A 19,793-nucleotide genomic window follows, 5' to 3' on the forward strand; every position below is an offset into this window, starting at 1 on the left:
CTGGACTGTGGCCTATCAATAGGCCAAATTTTGTAGCTTGGCCTGGCTTTTTCTAAGGCCTGGTCTAGCCTACAAGCCTTCTTAAAAGCCTATTTAACAGACAATTTTATCAAAAAAGACTCATTAGGCTGGCGGGCTAATAAGCCTTTTATATATCATTGCACTTTCTTTTCAAATAAAAAAACATGTATCATTGCATTTCAAAAACTAAACTTATATCATTGCAGGAGAGGTGGACTTGGCAGCGGTAGATCGGCAATGGCGGCTGGCTGTAACTTGCGTCCTGTGCGGCTGAGGATGTGCTATGCTGAATATGTCTGGAACGTTTCTAATCTAGGTTAGGGTAGGGACTTAGGGTTTACTTTTATCCTAAAGTATACATCAGTTTAAAAAAAATTAAATTATATATAATTAAATTATATTTATTTATATTATTAATAAAAATAATACTTCCTCCATTCCTAATTATAAGACCTAATACAAAAAATTGCGCTTATTAAGAAAACATTAAATGTATCTAATTAGTGTATTGATTTTTTAAAAATGCATACATTCTTTCATATTTACCCTTTGTCATTTTCTCTCACTAATAAATGTTAGGTGGTAATTAAAAGTTTGGAGTTGAAAACACACAATTAATGTGAGGGGTATATATGAAAGAGTGTAATACTTTTTGCTAGATTATTGTTAAAGGTCTTATATTTAGGAACATGAAAAATTTAAAACTAGGTCTTATAATTAGAAACAGAGGGAGTATATAAGTAGGCCGGCCTATCAGGCCAAATAGGTTTTTTAAACTGTTTGGGCCTGGCATTTTTAGTTAAACAAGCCTTTTAAAAAGCCTAAGTCTGGTCTTTTTAATAAACGAGTCAGGCCGGGCCGAGCCTCAGACGAGCCGAGCCATAGGCCCCTGACTAGCCGCCTGACCTATTTCCACCCCTAAGCGTGTGGAAGTGTGTTCAAAAGAGTGTTCTGGCCCTCCACGTCTTCATTATCTTTTTTCCCCTTCAACACAAATTTACTCAAATTTTTAAATACCAAAAACTTGATAAATCCTTTCATCAAAAAATAAAATCCAACAGCCATTCAGCATCATACATACGTGTGCAACAAAAGGAAATTATCACCAATTTACAAAACTTCAATATTTAATATTAATGGAAAATTTCTGGACAGCCACAAACTAGAGAGGGGATGTATTACTGTCCTACAATAATGAATAACATACAAAGAATACACAATGAAACCAATGGAGCCTATGGAGCCAATGTATACACATAGAAAAATAAAGCAAAGTGCTGCATCAATGGAGCCAATGGAGCCTATATAACATTATCAATTACAGGGAGAAAAGAAAAAGCTTCCCAAAAAATGATCCACCTTCTATGGCAAACTTATTCATGACAAGCTCTTCAATGAGCAATTGCAAACTTGCAATATAGCCAATGATGAATATTGAGGTAAGCAAACACGAACCTCTCCAAACATCTAATTGCCTATGTGCATGTTCGGAAATATTTCTATAATTAATTCTAAATCCATAATCAATTATGGGGAGAAGCTTCTGTGAGTAAGCTTCTAGCTGCCAGAATTGATTCTAAGAAAATAGAAGCTAATCCGAACATTCTAAAAGAATGATTAATGTGATAGTAGGTGAAGACCTGCTTCTAAATCTTCCAGTGTGATGGTAAGAAGTTCTTCTGTATCTATGCACTCAAAGCTAAGCCTCAAATCCAAATTTTCCCTGGCATTAACCAACATGGTATCTATCAAACCGCCATTTGTCTCCTTACGCTGCTTCTCTGTTGTTTCCCTTTCTATCAATTCTGCTATAGCTTTTAGGTTGCAAGAGGGATGCAACCTAAATCCATAGAGCAAACTATCTTTTGCTAAGTTACTCATCTTGATGTGAAGGATTTGTGCAAGTTCTTCTGAATTGAAATCATTAAATTGGAAAAACTTGGTGACCCTTCTACAGAAACCTTCATTAGAAGCAATTACTCGTTTCATTGGTTCACTGTACCCAGCAAATATTACAACAATTTTTCCACTGTCCATGATAGACATAATCTCCTCTAAGGCTTCCAACCCGTAGTCCTTATCATCACTCTTCTGCATCGGTATCAGTCTATAAGCTTCATCGACGAAAAGAATCCCCCCCTCTGCTTCCTTGATCTGTATACAATGTTTGAAGTTTGAACTCAATTGTTAAACAACACAGACAAATCTGGTTTCTAAAAGCCAAAACAGACTTAAGAGATGAAGAATTTCGAAGCTGATAACATACCTTTCGCCTGGTTTTAGGACCAGTGTGACCAACAAATTCACCAACTAAATCAGTTCGCTGCACTTCTGTCACGTTATCAGTAGGTAGAATTCCCACCATGTGGAGTAATCTTCCAAGGATCCTTGCTACCATAGTTTTACCTATTAAATACAGAAGTTAACTTACGGAAAGTACAGATCCATAAAGAAAAAGGCACCAAAAATAAGCAAAAGACCTAAATAGGAGTTGACATGACAAAAAGAAAGCACACAAGACTGATGTAGCTGCTGTTGCATTCAATTGTTTATATAAACAAAGATATATCAGTGTCATCAGGCATGCAATAATGCACATTTTCATCAATCTAAACCAAGTGAAATGCTTAGCTTGTAATGCTGCATTAAGCAAAAGACCTAAATAGGAGTTGACATGACAAAAAGAAAGCACACAAGACTGATGTAGCTGCTGTTGCATTCAATTTTTTATATAAACAAAGATATATCAGTGTCATCAGGCATGCAGTAATGCTCATTTTCATCAATCTAAACCAAGTGAAATGCTTAGCTTGTGATGCTGCATTAGTGGAGGAACCAACCGATCAGAAAGGCAAAGAGCAGCTAAAAATCATGGCATTAGTAAATGTGAAGAGCCAAAGGAAATAGACTCCATGAAAACTCAATGATCCGTGAATAAATTAACTTCAGATCTAAACACCATTCCTCTGTACCAATTAGTGAGTAGTCATGCAAAAGTCTACATACAAAGGGAAGGCTGAGCCAGTGGCTCCCAATAGAAAATGAGAGTTCAAAAAGAACACAAAAATAAATTTTTATAGCATGGAATGGTAAATGGGAAAAACTAAAATTAAGAGCAGGATAAGCAAATTTTCCAATACTGATCACAGACAATACGAGCATGATATTCCAAAAACAATCTGTCACCAATAACCTGTTCCAGGATTTCCAAGAAAGGCCATGTGAGGGGGTCTTCTTGTGCCAACATGCAGACCAAGAGCTCTGCGCCTCTCATCCAAAAGCATGCCCTTTGCCCACTTGCGTAGCTGTACTTTTAGATCATTAAGACCCACAATGTTAGTTAGTTCCTTTTCGAGCTCATCCATTTTAGATTTTGTTTCACTGCAGGCTTTAATGGCTCGTTTCTTCCTCTGCTCATCAAGATGCCAGTGTAATAATTCCCTGAGCTTCTCAGTTCCAGGGCCTTGGGAAAGATGATTTAAAGGAGTCATCCCCTCCTGCAATTCATAGGTTTGAGTAAGTATTATGATTTCAGCCATTTGAGCACAAAAAGAAGGTTTAAAATTGATTACATCATCCTTAGCACTGCAATCAGCATTGTATTCGAGCAATGTTTTCACTGCCGAGATATCTTCTTCTGCTCGTAGCGAGTACCACACAGCAAGGTGTAAAGGTGTCATACCATTCTGCAAGAAAAGGTAGGAACAAACTTTCATATGAGATGAATTATAAAAATAATTATTGCCAGGTTTTAAATAAGATTAAATGACAGATGAAAACTCATTTAAAAAAATTACATTTGCTCTTGCTTCAACAACAGCACCATGAGCAAGAAGTAACCGTGCAGTATCACTACATCCATTTTTTGCTGCCATGTGCAAAGGAGTTTCTCCATACTGTAATAGGAATACAAAAAATCATTTAGAATCACAAGACAGTTCCTGGAAGTCCAGATCATACACATTTACATTCTACAATTCTAGCAACAACTTCAGTAAAAAAATTGTAAGTGCCTACCATATTCTTGGCCTCCATCTCAACCTTATCTGGTCCTTGCCAATCAAGAAGAAACTTAACTATGTCAGCCCTATTGTGACCGGCAGAAACATGAAGTGGTGTCTGTGCCATCTGTATTTGAAAAAAAAAATTAGATCTCAGCCATACAATGTAAATAAAATTTAACATGAATCATATGGAAACCTGTAAAGTAAGAAATTAATATGCCAGGATATAGACACCTTTTTAAAACCTTATTACTAGAAACCCAAAAGGAAGCACTAGGAGAAACAGATCATCAATTCTATGATGCCCTCCAAACCCTTCACATAAACCCCAAAACCCAAAAAAATATCAGCTAAGAGAAGCCATAAAAATAATCCTTTCCCCATTTCCCTTGAAAATTTTAAAATTTTCCCTTTGAAAATCCACTAAATTCCTCTTCTACAAGCAACTTCCATCTGCCAATAATCTGCACCATCCAGAGCAATCTCCATTGTTGCCATTTTCCAGGCTATTCCACACCCAAGGCACTATGCATCTATCACATTTCTCTCATATTGAAAGGAAAAAGTACTAGGATAGCTAAGAATGAGGAATTAGCAAGGCTAGCAATCAAGGTAATCTAAAGTTTGCTATCTTCTCCTACCACCCTACCATGTCTGGTCTTTCATAAGATAAAACATGCATCACTTGTATCTACAAACCTATCATAATATTAACCAAGGAGACAAACTACACCAGGTTGATTAATCCAAGAGTCACTACCAAGTAGATCTGAACATTAACCACATGAATCCAGATGATTCAAAACCAACACCAACCCATTAACAAAAGCATGAACTTTTCCACACAGAACACAATAAAGATCTAACTTTTAAACTCAATGAAGAACATACACCATCAACAACAAAAAAGATCATTTTTTGAAGATACCCAATTGATCAAAATGAAGAAAAGTAGAGATCTTACAACAGGGTTTCTCTCATTGAGAAGAGAAGGGTTATCCCGAAGTAGCCTCTGGAGTCCAACAAGGTCCCCAGAAAGAGCATAGGCATGAATGGTGGCGGGCTTAGCAGGCCTTGACCTTTGATCCTGAGTCCTGTTCATGCTGAATTCCAAGGAAGAAGATGGAATGACAGGACAGGACACAGGGAAGGAAGGAAGAAGAGAGTGGTCCAAGATTGAAGAAGAGTGGTGAGAGAAACAAGAGAGAAAAAGAGAAAGAGAAAGAGAAAGAGAGTGTTGTGTGTTTTTTTTGTTTATTCAGCTAAATATGCGCCTTGAGTTTTTGGTATTGAGCATTCTGCGGTTCCTACTCTTGCGCCTCCTCAATCTTTTTCCTCCTTCATTTTCTTTCATTTCTCACCTATTCTCATCCTCTTCCTCCCTCTTTCTTCCTCACCAATATAGTAATTATTTGTTTTGATTATAGGTAGGTTTATTTTTTTGGTGGTATAGTATATAAAATTATTTATAGTCACAATTGCTAAACAAGGATGATAATTTTGGGTGTTAAAAAACACATTTATCTAATTCAGCATTTTAAACTTGGTAGTATTTTGTAAGAGAATAGAGTTTTTCTTTTGGTACATCAGTACATGTAAGAGAACAGAGTTAAAAATTTAGGATTTGTCCGGGTAAACAAAAATTAATAGTGTTTATAACCGATATAAACTTTTATTAATTACAAGATAATTTGGTAAGTTTATTTATCAAAATAGCTATATGTATTAAGCTAATATGAACCGTTTATAAGAACAAATTTAGTCTATAAGTAGGTCATAAGGTAATGCATATACAAAAGAATTCAAATCTCAAATGATAATGTATATATACAAAGTGCATTATTCAAATAAATAATGTTAAAAAAATCACATTATATGAAAATAAATACAAAAAAGTCATAATTATAGCAAAAATGCTAAAGGGAGTAGAGGGACTAGTCATTATGACCATTTTGAGGTAAATGCTTAGTATTGATGGATGCCTGTGTCGAAAGTCTCTGGACAATTTCTGGAATGGAGTGGCTCTAATCTACGACCTTGCATTTGTCATCTCAACATTTTGGTTTTGGTAGTTGCAACCATCCCCTTGACAACTTCAGTAGTCAACTATGACAACTCTAATGTTTGTGGGCGCATCCAACTTCAGCTTCGGCGTTGCAACTGTTAGATTATATAAGCTTATTTTATTATTTAGGTCTTATGGGTAGTATAGTCTTTTACTTGTTGTCTATTGACTATTTAGATTAGTTTTATTTTCTATTGTAATACAAGTTGTACAATGTAACCCTAGTAGACATGTTTTCTCTTCTCTCTTCTTCCTCTCCCTCTTTTCTCTTTGCATTGGTTCTCTTAACAATAACTTTACATGGTCTCTTATTCATCTCCACCACCATCCTCGTTGTGGGATGCTCAGGACTCTCTAGAGTGGGGTGACATTATCCATGACATTGGCGGACCAGTTTCCTGCGCCGTATAATCTGGCATACTAGAAGATTGGTAGCTCCATCTACGATGGAGGGGATGACGTTAGTGCCCTCACTAGGCTGAGGTTATACCTCTTTCATGTTCTCGTAATATTGAGTCTAATACAAGGAAAACATAAACAGTTTAGTTACAACCTAAACATATATAAATAGCATAATGACAAATGAAAACATGATGGCGTATAAAAGACTTACAATTGTTGACTCAGATCGATCGTTTACTTATTCTCCAAACTTTTTTTCGTGCTAATGTAGGAAGAGCTCGCCCAGTTAAAGCTACTCTCCTGTAAAAAGAAAAAGTTACATATATAAAAAAAATTGATAGAAATTTCTACGGTGTCTCTATAATACAAGGTTCCCAAAATTTTGCTAATGACCTATCAAACTCAAACCAACTAACAAACATTTTGTAATGAGTCTCTCCAACGACCATCATAGCCTTCGTGAGAACATTGTTATCCAAATGTTTTGTTGACATGCCCATGATGCTAAGGAGCCGAAGTTCACTTTATCAGCAAAAGAAACTGCTCAAATTAGTTAGTTTTGACAAGACAATATCAGTAATTAACTAATTATGCAATTATAACTAATGATTGCATAATTTACCTGAAACTGCTCCCACCACTTATCTCGTTGCTCCTTGGTGGCAACAGTTTATGAGGGGATGAGATCAAGAACTTGCTCCCGAAGGCCCTTCTTGAGGGCATGAACGACAACGACAAGGGGCAAACGAGAATGAGAATGATAGTGAGTAAAGGGAACTAGGGTTTGCAAATAGAGTATGGAATGAGGTATAAACCGCTTTTTTGTATCATTTAAAATTAGTGTCGATGTACCTAACGCTACTTTCTTCTTATGGCAGACGCCACACATTAGGCTATAAGTCACAAATGAAGAAGAACCAATCTTTTATGAGTCGTAGATTTAGCTTAGCCAACACTAATTTTGGGGTAATAAATCCATATTTGTATTACTTGCATTAGTTTTACGTTGGTAGGACTTACTAGGGGCGGAGGGAAGGGGTGACCTTCTCATGGCATGGTCACCCCAACTCCTAAGTTTTCGATGTAAATAGAATATAAAAATATTTATGATCTCGATGGTTAATAGAGCTAACCATATATCCTTAATCTTTTTTCACTCATATTGTACTTTGTAGTCAGGGTCGGTCCAAGGGTAAAGCCACCCAAGCAAGAGTTTTAGGCCTCTAAAAAAATAATTTTTTTACTAAGGAAAAAATGCCTCAAAATTTTCTTACTAAGTCAAAAAAGGCCCCAATAAACCAAGTATTAATACCGAGTCAAAACTGTCTCATTTTAAAGTTGGTTTTAGGCTTCATTTAGTGTTAGACCGGTCCTGCTTGTAGTATCAATTGATATGCATATGTAGTATTTGTGAAAAAAATATTATATCTTCTTATAAGTCATAGTGATGTTTGGAAACACAATAGAAAACCATGGTGAATAAATCAATTTTTAAAATTTTTGCTTCCGCCCATTATAATTTTGGCTTTATCGTAATCTTCTATCGTGTACTCGAAAATGTTGAATTTTTTTTCAATATCAGTCCCTGCGTTACGAAAAATCCTGACTACACCTCTAGGACTTACACTAACCAATTAGTTTTTTTAAATAATCTAACCGATTAAAATTAGTATCAACATCAAAGCCAAATGCTAAATCAATTTTTTCTCTAAACTTAACAAACAAGATACTCAAAAGAAATTTTAGTTTTAGTAAATAAACATGTTATTTATTATAGGTTAGTCATGTCTTTTTCCATAACTGTATTTGCTTTAACGAATTTCAATAATTGTCCATTGCCAACTTGATTACTTGAACTAACTTCAATAATCAAGTTCATTATAAGAGAAAAAAACAATTAACTTCAATAATTGACAATCCAATGGCAATGTTTACGATCAAAAAGTTTGGGGCCACTTGGTCTAGGCCGATAGGGTGGGGATGGCTGGAAAAAATGGCGATGGTTGTGAGCCGGGTATAATGGTGGAGAGAAGGGAAGGTGAGTAGGAGGAGAAGGAGGAAGAGAAAGGGCGGAAGGGGTGAAGTACCAAAGCGTATGAAAGAAATATTAGAGGGACAAAATGTCGGAAACTCAAACGAAAAGTCTATGTTATCTATAGACACCCTTCAATTAACTAGGCTCGCCACATGAAATAGTAACCAAGATAAATGGACTATATGTATGCACTATGTTGGCGTCACTTATCATGATTTTAATATTTTTTACATGGAAAAAACTACGTAAAATTTAATGAAAGTGATATAGATTAGAGCTATCCTGAATAGAATTAGGGGAATGCATTTTTAGTTTCATTTTTTAACTCGACAGGTAAACCAACCTACTAGAATAGGTAATTAACTTGAGTTCTTTGTGGATGAAAGACTCGTCAACATACTTTTCAAGTTTTCATCATAGAAGCCAACTTAAAATTGTTACTTTATTTTATAAAGAATAAAACTTCAGTATAATTTTATGTATGTAGTTTTTACTATTGTCACGTTAAAATATGACATGCGGACTCAAACTTATAGTTCAGGAATAATAAAACATTAACTTACTGAGTAACTAAATTTTCATTGGTCAACAACTTAAACAACAACAAAAAAAAAATTGTACTTAACTTTTATCCTTTTATAAAATTCGCAATGACTATAAATCATTGTTTCAAAATTAAGCTATTGGTCTAATGGTAAGTAAGGTAGACTCCCGGAAGGATAATAACACAAACTCGAATCCCGGAAAAAACATTTTGTTAGAAAGAACATGCAACTGTTTTTATATCAGTCAGAAAAATCTGTCCAGTTTTTATTATTTACAAAATTAATAGTATAATAATTTTATATTAATTTGAAATTTCATAAAATTTAGGCTTAATACATCAGAATGCTCCTGTAATTGTAAAGGGAATCAAATCCAAGACCTGGAAAAATTTTGCATCAAATTGGGTCCTTAGAAATTTTTTTTTAATTCAATTAAGGCCAAAGTGTGCCAGCTTTCAATTTTATCCCAGTCATCAATTCCACGTGGCTTTTATAATTTTTTTTAAATTAAAAAATTTTAAAAAAATTATTTTTAATTCCAACTCAATTATTTAATCAGAAAAAAAATAAAAAACTTAATAAAAAACATAATCTAATAATCCTTAACTAAACAATCTAATAATCTAACTAATAAACTAATCTAATAATCTAACCTAATCTAATCTAATAATCCTTATAACCAATCCCTAATTAAAACATTTTCACCCCCAAATTGAACCAAATCTCAAATCTTCCCCCAAATTGAACCCTAATTAGATTATGTTAGATAGCAGAGATCCACTGACTACCACCACTGCCACCACCGTATCCACCTTCTCACTGATCACCACCACCATCTTATCCTCCTCCATCCCAGCCCTTCTTTCCTAGCCATTTAAACCAGCCATAGCAGAGATCCAACCTCTTTTCCACACCGGCGACCTCAGGGCACTCTAGTGATGATGCAGATCAGGGAGCATATATCAAAGCCATCTGGTACTGAAACCCCTCCTCTTGTCACCGTTGATTTTCACCATGACCCCTCGTGAAGATCGAAGCTTGGTCGCCGCTGAGAAAGACGAAAAACCCAGTAATAGAAATCACCCAGAAATGCAAAAAAGATGAGATCTTTGGTGTTTGTTGATGGATCCATCGTGCCATGTTCGTCAATCTCCTCCCCTTCCTGCGATCTCGCTCCCAGGCGCAAAGGGAAGAAAATAATTAGGAGGAGGAGGAGGAAAAAGGTGGAAGGTTTTAAACGGATCGGTCCCGGCGATGATAAACAGAGCATGGGAGAAAGCCTCCGCTCTAGTATCAGCGTCTCCGCTCTCAAGGCAGAGCTCGACGGCATCGTTTTCATGGTTCCCCTGAAGACAAGCTCTGAATGAGCCTCCAACGAGAGGGAGGAACATGGTGTAGAGAATCGGATTCCATGTGGGATCCATCTTTGGTTTCAACCAACAGAAGCCGCGTCTCTAACAGAATCTCGCTTCCCCTCTCATCTTCTGCGCCATCCACTATGGCTTGAACCGGAAACACGCCATGAACTGAACCTCCGTTAACCTCTCAAACGAAACTACGTGCCTCAGCCTACTATCTTCCTTCTCCATCTCCGCTCCAAGAAACACGCCGCCGCACGTTGCTCCTGCTCCTCCTCCTCTGCTTATGCTTTTAGGGTTTAATTTTTTAAATATATTTAGTTATTAAAAATTACTAAAAGCACCCTTCTTTAGTTATAGATTATTACATTAGGTATTTATTAAGTTTTTAAATTTTTTTTCTGATTAAATTATTGAGTTGGAATTATTATTTTTTTTCATTTTTTAATTAAAATGAAATTATAAAAGCCACGTGTAATTGATGACTAGGACAAAACTGAGATTTGGCCTTAATTGAATCAAAAAAAATTTCTTAGGGACCCAATTTGATGCGAAAATTTTTCAGGCCCTGGAACTGATTCCCTTTACAATTTCAGGGGTCTTCTGATGTATTAAGCCTAAAATTTAATGTTTATACTATCATTTAATTTTTTTAATTACAAAAAGTGGAAATCTAACATTTATACTAATTTAATATTTCATATTAAAATAATATTATTTTTATTAACATTGTTATAAATCATTTAAAAAACACTGTTATAAATAGGTTAATTAGTTTAATTACTATGTCCTACATATTCATTCAATTAAAATTCATTAATTTGTTATGTTATAATTAAATTTGAGCTCAAAAATATATAAAGGCTTAATACATCAGAAGGCCCCTGTAATTGTAAAGGGAATCAAATCCAGGGCCTGAAAAATTTTTGCATCAAATTGGGTCCTTAGAATTTTTTTTTTTAATTCAATTAAGGCCAAAGTGTGTCAGCCTTCAATTTTATCCCAGTCATCAATTCCACGTGGCTTTTATAATTTTTTTTAAATTAAAAAAATTTAAAAAAAATTATTTTTAATTCCAACTCAATTATTTAATCAGAAAAAAAAATTAAAAACTTAATAAAAAACCTAATCTAATAATCCTTAACTAAACAATCTAATAATCTAACTAATAAACTAATATAATAATATAATCTAATCTAATAATCCTTATAACCAATCCCTAATTAAAATATTTTCACCCCCAAATTGAACCAAATCTCAAATCTTCCCCCAAATTGAACCCTAATTAGATTATGTTAGATAGCAGAGATCCACTGACTACCACCACTGCCACCACCGTATCCACCTTCACACTGATCACCACCACCATCTTATCCTCCTCCGTCCCAGCCCTTCTTTCCTAGCCATTTAAACCAGCCATAGCAGAGATCCAACCTCTTTTCCACACCGGCGACCTCAAGACACTCTGGTGATGATGCAGATCAGGGAGCATATGCCAAAGCCATCTGGTACTGAAACCCCTCCTCTTGTCACCGTCGATTTTCACCATGACCCCTCGTGAAGATCGAAGCTTGGTCGCCGCTGAGAAAGATGAAAAACCCAGTAACAGAAATCACCCAGAAATGCAAAAAAGATGAGATCTTTGGTGTTTGTTGATGGATCCATCGCGCCATGTTCGTCAATCTCCTCCCCTTCCTGCGATCTCGCTCCCAGGCGCAAAGGGAAGAAAATAATTAGGAGAAGGAGGAGGCGAAAGGTGGAAGGTTTTAAACGGATCGGTCCCGGCGCTGATAAACAGAGCATGGGAGAGGGAGGAACATGGTGTAGAGGATCGGATTCCATGTGGGATCCATCTTTGGTTTCAACCAACAGAAGTCGCGTCTTTAACAGAATCTCGCTTCCCCTCTCATCTTCTGCGCCATCCACCTTGGCTTGAACCGGAAACACGCCATGAACTGAACTTCTGTTAACCTCTCAAACGAAACTACGTGCCTCAGCCTGCTATCTTCCTTCTCCATCTCCGCTCCAAGAAACACGCCGCCGCACGTTGCTCCTGCTCCTCCTCTGCTTCTGCTTCTGCTTTTAGGGTTTAATTTTTTAAATATATTTAGTTATTGAAAATTACTAAAAGCACCCTTGTTTAGTTAAAGATTATTAGATTAGGTATTTATTGAGTTTTTAATTTTTTTTCTGATTAAATTATTGAGTTGGAATTAAAAATTATTTTTAAAAGCCACGTGTAATTGATGACTAGGACAAAATTGAGATTTGGCCTTAATTGAATTAAAAAAAAAATTTTAGGGACCCAATTTGATGCAAAAATTTTTCAGGCCCTGGAACTGATTCCCTTTACAATTTCAGGGGCCTTCTGATGTATTAAGCCATATATAAAATAAAAATAGAGATGTGATTAGATATACGTGTATAATTTCTTACGCTATTGGTGCATACAAGGAAAATCCATTGATATTCTTAATATGAAAAATAGCAAATTAAAATAAGTGAGGTTGTGTAGTTGTTCAACCCTTTGTCTTTGAAACAAGTGTTTAAGAGTTTGGATATCAATGAAGTAAACTTATTGAGCTGTGAAATACCCTGCTTTAAGAAAAGAAATGAAAAATAACAATTTACTAATTTTACAGTTTAAATAGATGTCAAATTCCTTAGGGCTCATTTGAGGTGGTTGTGGTTTTTTATTTTGATTTTTAAAAGTAAATATGAAAATAAAATGTGTTCGGCAAAAATAGAACTGAAATGAATTTTTACTTAATTTCAAAATGATTTTACGCGAATTTCTAAAACCACAATAAATAGTTTTGAGATTATAGTTTTAGTTTCAAGATCATACAATCCACTACCACCATCACCATTGTTGTTGCACCATTATGCTACCGCCGCCACCACTATGCTATCGTCGCTCTCGCCGCCACTATCGAGAACCTCCATCGCCAAAGTCATTGCTACCACCACCTTCGGTGCCACTTCCGCCAACGACAACCTCCACAAACTGCTACCCCCACCACCACAACCACCACCACCACCAACTATTGCCACGACCACCACCCATCCGTCCTCCACCCTTTCCCCATTAGCACCATCCACCACCACGTCCACCGACCTCCGCCGCCACCACCACTGTTGTTGCCACCAAGTAACATCAACCTCCGCCTCCTCTTCCACCAACCATCTTTAACACAAAGTAATGTTAATACGAGATGTCTTATGATAGTGATAGTGATAACTATCGTAAATTTACGTAGTTGATTTTTTTATAGACAATTTACGTAGTTGATCACAACTTTTTAAAACTAAAAATCACAAAAAAAAAAAAAAAAAGTTAAAACAGAGTAAAACTGAAAATCACTATATATTTCATTTTCTTGAATCATTATCCCTAGAAATTTATTTTTTTCTCTGCAATACTATAATACTATAATTGTTTATCATTATTCAAATAAAATTGCTTAGTTAGGCAATAATCAAAACAAGCTTATCTAATTTTCCTATTTTCCTTGTCTTGTTCTTTAACCTATGATGATAAATTTGGAAAGGTTAATCTCAATCCGAAAGAAAAAAGTGATGTGGCCACAGACCCACCATGCCATGTGTCCCCAACCCCATGAAGATGAGGTTTGGCTTCAACGTGTGGTCATCACATTCCACTTTGTTACTCTTACGTTACATACACCGAAAATCAATGCTTCTTCTACCTTTGAGATATTTTGAAAAACCAGAAAATTCCAGAAACATAGTTTTCAATCTTCACAAACAAGATAACAATAAGTAAGAGAATAAAGCCACTCAGAAAATTTCAAACACTTCTCAATTTGTTCCAACATTTCTATGAAACTTTGATCTTTGTGTTATTCTATCTTAGCCATGGCTACTGTTGTGAAGCTCCATGTTTTTCCAGAAAGTTTCAATATTCATGGGAAGAGGTTGCTTAGGAGGGGTTTTGGGTCATCAAGTTCTCCTGGGGTGCTTGGTTTAGGCCATAATTTTGATGGGTTTTCTGTGAAACAGTGTAGGGCCTTTAAGAGTGAGGAGAGTGAGGGTTTGAAGGAGAAAAAGATTCGAACTTTGAAGAAAAATGAGGTGAAAATTAGAAGGGAAAGTGGGTTTTGGAGTTCACTCAACTCTGTCTTGTTGAGGAATTTCATGGGGGGTTCTAAATCTGAGGATGAGTTTCATCAAGCTATGGTGAAAGTGGAGGAAGTGTTATCTTCGGCAAGTTACTTTTTCTGCTGTACCTGTAACTGTTCTATCAATTTTGTTGTGTTGAATTTTGAATTAGTATTTAACTGTGTTTTTTCAATTGGTGAAAACAAGATTGCTGTTCAAATTGGAAGATATATTGTGACCATGATGAGCACTGGGGTTATTCTTGCAATTGGATTTCAGATGTCAGGTTGGTACATGTGCAACTTTACTATGTGAATGTGTGTGTGGAAATTTATTGGCCCTTTATATGCATCAATGGAATGTTGAACTTGAATTATTTTGGAATTTTGTGAAGGTGGAGACAATCAGATGGATGCATTGATATGGTATAGCTGGCTTGGAGGAGTTATCATTGGGACAATGATTGGTGCTAACATGGTCTTGGAGGAACATTGCCGTGCTGGTCCACGTAATGTTGTCATCACAGGGAGGTATATTAACATAATGCTCTTCTTCTGCTATTGATTTCCATACTTTTTCGCTGTTGAATGAGCTTGTGCAATCTGTAATATATCTGGCTTGTTGCAAACCTGGTATATATATCAAATTGTTGCACAAGATATTGAGTGTGTTTGGATTAGCGTTTGCGGAATTGATTCTTGCAGAATTGAGTATTGTAAGTGTGTTAGCGTAACGTGATTTATGTTTGGATACACTTATCAGAAAAGTGATTTTTGTAAGAATTTGTTTGGATAACTTTGATTAGAATTGCTTTTAGGTGTGTAATGACCAAAATGGTATGAGTATTATAATCAATATGCACATGCTACCACCAGGTGTGTTCTATATAGTTGATTTTGAGCCCATAATTGATTATGATAGAAAGTATCCAAACATGTGAAAATGAATTTTCCACCATGTTTTGTGCTTCAAAATCAATTATGAGGTTTCTCAGCGCACTCCCAAACTGGTTTCCATTGGGAGACTCCGGAATCATTCTGTCAGGGGAAAATAAAGTCTAGATGAAAATATTGATATATGGGAGTCATTCCGCATAATTGATTTCATACCCAGAATCGATTCTGGTAGAAGTTATAGAGAGTAATTTCTGTGATGAACATAATCAATTGTGAGAATTTGCAACTGATCAGTTCCACAACATTACCCAACAAAAATAGTTTTTCATAAATATATTCAAACAAATTTCACTTCACTTTCAACTCACTTTTACCACAATCAATTTTACCATGATCACAATTGTGACAAATGCTGATCCGAACATGCACATTATCATTTCATGAATACATGGCTCTTCAAATTGGCTCATTTGATAATATTTAAAAGTATGTATCACAACAATAACATTGTCTATTGTATCTTGTAAATGGTTGTGCAGTACAAGGGGATTGGGCAAGGCCCTGGCTCGGGAATTTCTTCTTTCTGGAGACCGTGTAATAGTTACCTCTCGCAGGTGATATTTCGAACTATGAGGACATTTTATAGAGATCATAGTAATATATTTTTTTGGCTCGCTTACTCACTACAGTTCATAGCTCTCACTTTCACATTTTGTGATGGCAGCCCTGAATCTGTGGAAGCAACTGTGAAAGAGCTTGAGGAAAATCTGAAGGAAGGAATTGCCAGTGCAGTTGGCTCAACTCTAACAAAACTTTCTCAGGCAAAGGTGGTAGGCATTGCTTGTGATGTCTGCGAGCCTCGTGATGTGCAGAGATTGGCGAACTTTGCTGTCAATGAGCTTGGTTATATTGACATTTGGGTAAGGATTCCAGCTGTTCTTGCTGTTGAGCATCATAAAGTTTCTTGAATGAAAAGAAAATGTTATATTCACTAACTATATCTCTATGCTAAAGTATGACTATGAATAGACACTTTGTATTGTGTCCCTTATTTTGTATCTACATTAATGCTATCTTAATCAAGAGAACACATAATAATAAAACCTAAATCTTAATACTTAGCTACAAGTTGAAGCTTATAACTCAAAACTATCAGTTTTGGCAGCAGCAAACCTTGACTATCTATCAATCATACTCATGTTATTTTTGTTCTATTGTTATGAGGACATAGAAATATATGCATACTCTAAAGTAGAAGATTTTATTTTGTCTTCCTATCTCTTTCTTCTTTTCATATCACATCAATATTATTTCTCTCTCTTTTCCTCCTTCATTCTATTGGTGTAAGTGGATAATAAGTGGAAGAAATTTAGTCCTAACAATTTTGTTATCTCTTCGGTGAAAGTTAAGTTTCCCTTTAGGATTGCTTATATCTTGCAGAGTACAGTTCCTGTTTCTGGTCCTAATCTTTCACATTTTTGTTCAAACCTCTCAACAGATTAACAATGCTGGGGCAAATAAAGGTTTTAGACCGCTGCTTGAATTTAGTGATGAAGATATTCAACAGGTATATGTTAACAAATTGTTTCTTATATATTTTTTTTCCAGAATTATCATTTATAATCTTCAACCTTATCCCAAAAAGTTGATGTGTGTGTAGATTGTCTCAACAAATTTAGTCGGATCTATCCTTTGTACTCGAGAAGCCATGCGTATTATGAGAAACCAGGTCAAGGCAGGTCACATATTTAATATGGATGGTGCAGGTTCTGGGGGAACTAGCACTCCTCTGACAGCTGTGTGAGTTATTCTCTTGAGAATTTATTTTCTTCTCTTTTGGGAGAATGCTAACAAGTCCACTAAGCTCTTGGAACTTTAGTTACTCACAAAAATATAATTTCTTTGTGCTATCAAATGTGTGGATGGGTGTTTTTTAGAAGTCATGGTGAATGGTGGTTGCTAATGATGCTTACTATTCTTATTTTTATTTAACGTGTAGATATGGTTCTACAAAGTGCGGCCTTAGGCAATTTCAAGGATCACTATTGAAGGAATGCAAGCGATCAAAAGTCGGTGTTCATACAGCATCTCCAGGCATGGTTCTTACGGATCTGCTTTTAAGGTACCTGTTCTTTCTTGGTTTTCTGAACTGGTTGTTTAATTTTGGAGCGGGTCACATTCCAAAGCCTGATAATGTATATTGTTTAATTTTGGAGCGGGTCACATTCCAAAGCCTGATAATGTATAAAGTTCCATTGTTCTTATAACAATAGTTATTTGTTCGAATGTGACAGTCATTCTGTCTTTCCCCATGAATTAAAAAGCTTCAATGTGTTTGTTTCAAGCAACTTTCCCTGATCAAATCAGTATTGCTTTTATAATTGTGTTAACGTTGGTTTTTGCGCAGTGGCTCAACTGTCCAAAACAGGCAAATGTTTAACATCATATGTGAGCTTCCTGAAACTGTTGCTAGAACATTAGTTCCAAGGATGCGGGTTGTCAAGGGAACTGGCAAGGCCATCAATTACTTGACTCCTCCGAGAATCTTACTTGCTTTGGTCACTGCCTGGTTACGAAGGGGTCGTTGGTTTGATGCTCAGGTAAGGGTGATCATTTTGAAGATCTGTTTTTTAATGCAAGTGCGAGTTTGTAGTCGTATTGGTTTAAAATTTGTAACTTAAAGACTATATGAGAGATGTGACCCACATACCCAATGTATCGAGATTTTGGGAATTCAGATCCTCTGATGCCCCTACAGCTTCTGAAGCATCAAAAGTTTAAGTGTCTGAAAGTTTTGACAAATTTAACCTTTTATAAATCAATCTGAACCATTTAATAGAAAAATTGAGGGCTTCGAGTTTGGGGGTCTGGCTCCTCTAAAATGTAAGTCATTACACCATTGATTAAGTTGTTTTATTGACTTTTCAAATTAGGTATTCACTATTACTGGTAGAATGACTTACTTTTACCCTCTAAACTCACTTTAGAGGAGCCAAATCCAAGAATTTGCAGCAGAGAATTCGGCTGTAGTGGATCTATGTTGAGATTTTGGGTAAAGATGTGGTATTTGGTTCTCTTTGTGGTTTTAATATTGGCCCATTGGTGCAGAACCTCCCCCTTTGAGGCTCCCTCTAAATCTGGTTCTCATGCTGGTCATCAGTGTTGATTTGACCCCTTTTGATTAGTTTGAACTCTTTGATGTCATTGAAGTGTTTAGTATTAACTCTTTCACTGTTCAACTGCATGTTCTTTTTTGCCTGAATCCAACTTTATAGAGCTATGGAATTGTTGAATAGGAAATATAAATTTAACAAGAACTTACAGCAATGTGTATATTTCAGGGGAGAGCATTGTATGCAGCAGAAGCAGACCGGCTTCGTAACTGGGCTGAAAATCGCGCCCGGTTCTCGATCAATGATGCAATGGAAATGTACACAGAGGACACATGGCTGTCAGTCTTCTCACTTTCAGTTGTTTGTGCCTTCATAATCCTCTCCAGCACTGGCAACAACTTGCCAGGAACTTGATCTCTTTATGCCAATTTGAAAGTAAATCTACATTTATTGGTGCCTGAAAAGCTGAAATCATCAACTCAAAAGAATGAAATCAAACCATAAACAAGGTGGATGTTTTTTTCTCAGCATGTTCACCTGAACTCAATTGTTTCTTAACCCTCCTAGCTGTATGTAACTTTTTAGCTCAAAGATTTGGTTCCTCATGTGTTGTAGGAGTTCCATTATAGGCTCCTAGCAATCAAGCTTCTCCATTGAGATGCTTATAGTCATAATATGTACTATGTATAGCCTTCATTAAAATTGTAGTCTGTAGTGAAATTTCATGTTTTATGTTCAATGTTGTATTTATTTAAATGTATGTTTATTAGGGATTAACTCTGAACTTTGAAGGGCATACAACTGCACGTGAAATTCTGCAGAGCATAAATGTATAAATAGTTTTAATTATGTAAAAAACAAGTGAAGTTTATGTTAAATATATGTATGGAACATTATTTAATGTGCTAATTCGAGAAATAGTGTATGGTTCATATAATATAGCTACCCTTTTATATTAGGAATTTATTCCCTCAAAATAGGGGAAATGTATCTTCTCAATTGCAAATTAAAAAAAAACAGTTTAATTGCACTTTGGTCTCTCATCTACCCCGATGTGCAATTTAGCTTTCTAAACCTGAACTTGTCTCTAGACCTGAAAAAACTGATAGAGATGCAGGTTTCCGAAAGATTGGACACAAAATGACAAAATGACGAGTTTGGATTAACTCGAAAGACAAGTTGAATGACAAGTTAAAATCTCACAAAAAAATTTATAAATATTTCTCATTATG

The 19,793-nt window shown here is 35.7% G+C and overlaps 2 protein-coding genes across 3 annotated transcripts; one reads left to right on the forward strand and one right to left on the reverse strand.

The window, feature by feature from the left end:
* Positions 1 to 1,130: 1,130 nt before the first annotated feature.
* Positions 1,131 to 5,401, reverse strand: LOC130738966 (uncharacterized). Its single transcript, XM_057591150.1, has 7 exons — positions 4,990 to 5,401; positions 4,039 to 4,149; positions 3,819 to 3,917; positions 3,594 to 3,707; positions 3,215 to 3,518; positions 2,288 to 2,427; positions 1,131 to 2,175 (listed from the first exon to the last, which is right to left on the reverse strand). The coding sequence occupies exons 1-7, from the start codon at positions 5,125 to 5,127 to the stop codon at positions 1,639 to 1,641; spliced, it is 1,443 nt and encodes a 480-aa protein (XP_057447133.1). The 5' UTR covers positions 5,128 to 5,401; the 3' UTR covers positions 1,131 to 1,638.
* An 8,703-nt stretch (positions 5,402 to 14,104) lies between these two features.
* LOC130738967 (probable chlorophyll(ide) b reductase NYC1, chloroplastic) lies at positions 14,105 to 19,300 on the forward strand. 2 transcript variants are annotated; one of them, XM_057591152.1, is made up of 10 exons: positions 14,107 to 14,657; positions 14,760 to 14,838; positions 14,947 to 15,082; positions 15,988 to 16,062; positions 16,173 to 16,368; positions 16,947 to 17,015; positions 17,109 to 17,248; positions 17,448 to 17,570; positions 17,856 to 18,048; positions 18,790 to 19,300. In XM_057591152.1, exons 1-10 carry the CDS (start codon positions 14,310 to 14,312, stop codon positions 18,973 to 18,975), a joined length of 1,545 nt encoding a protein of 514 aa, XP_057447135.1. In that variant the 5' UTR covers positions 14,107 to 14,309; the 3' UTR covers positions 18,976 to 19,300. The 2 variants fall into 2 exon arrangements, with proteins under 2 accessions (XP_057447134.1, XP_057447135.1); XM_057591151.1 differs by having other exon boundaries at positions 14,105 to 14,838.
* The last annotated feature ends 493 nt before the right edge of the window (positions 19,301 to 19,793 follow it).

Source organism: Lotus japonicus, chromosome 2, assembly GCF_012489685.1.
Source record: "Lotus japonicus ecotype B-129 chromosome 2, LjGifu_v1.2".
NCBI lineage: Eukaryota > Viridiplantae > Streptophyta > Magnoliopsida > Fabales > Fabaceae > Lotus > Lotus japonicus.

Bases quoted from the DNA above. Each gene is read 5' to 3' on its own strand.
- LOC130738966 (XM_057591150.1), bottom strand. From the start codon at position 5,127: ATGAACAGGACTCAGGATCAAAGGTCAAGGCCTGCTAAGCCCGCCACC. The intron at 4,150-4,989 runs GTAAGATCTCTA...TTTCAAATACAG, and splicing joins TCAATGAGAGAAACCCTGTT to ATGGCACAGACACCACTTCA. The intron at 3,708-3,818 runs GTAATTTTTTTA...CTTTTCTTGCAG, and splicing joins TTGTTGAAGCAAGAGCAAAT to AATGGTATGACACCTTTACA.
- LOC130738967 (XM_057591151.1), top strand. From the start codon at position 14,310: ATGGCTACTGTTGTGAAGCTCCATGTTTTTCCAGAAAGTTTCAATATT. The intron at 16,369-16,946 runs GTAAGGATTCCA...ACCTCTCAACAG, and splicing joins TTGGTTATATTGACATTTGG to ATTAACAATGCTGGGGCAAA. The intron at 17,016-17,108 runs GTATATGTTAAC...ATGTGTGTGTAG, and splicing joins GTGATGAAGATATTCAACAG to ATTGTCTCAACAAATTTAGT.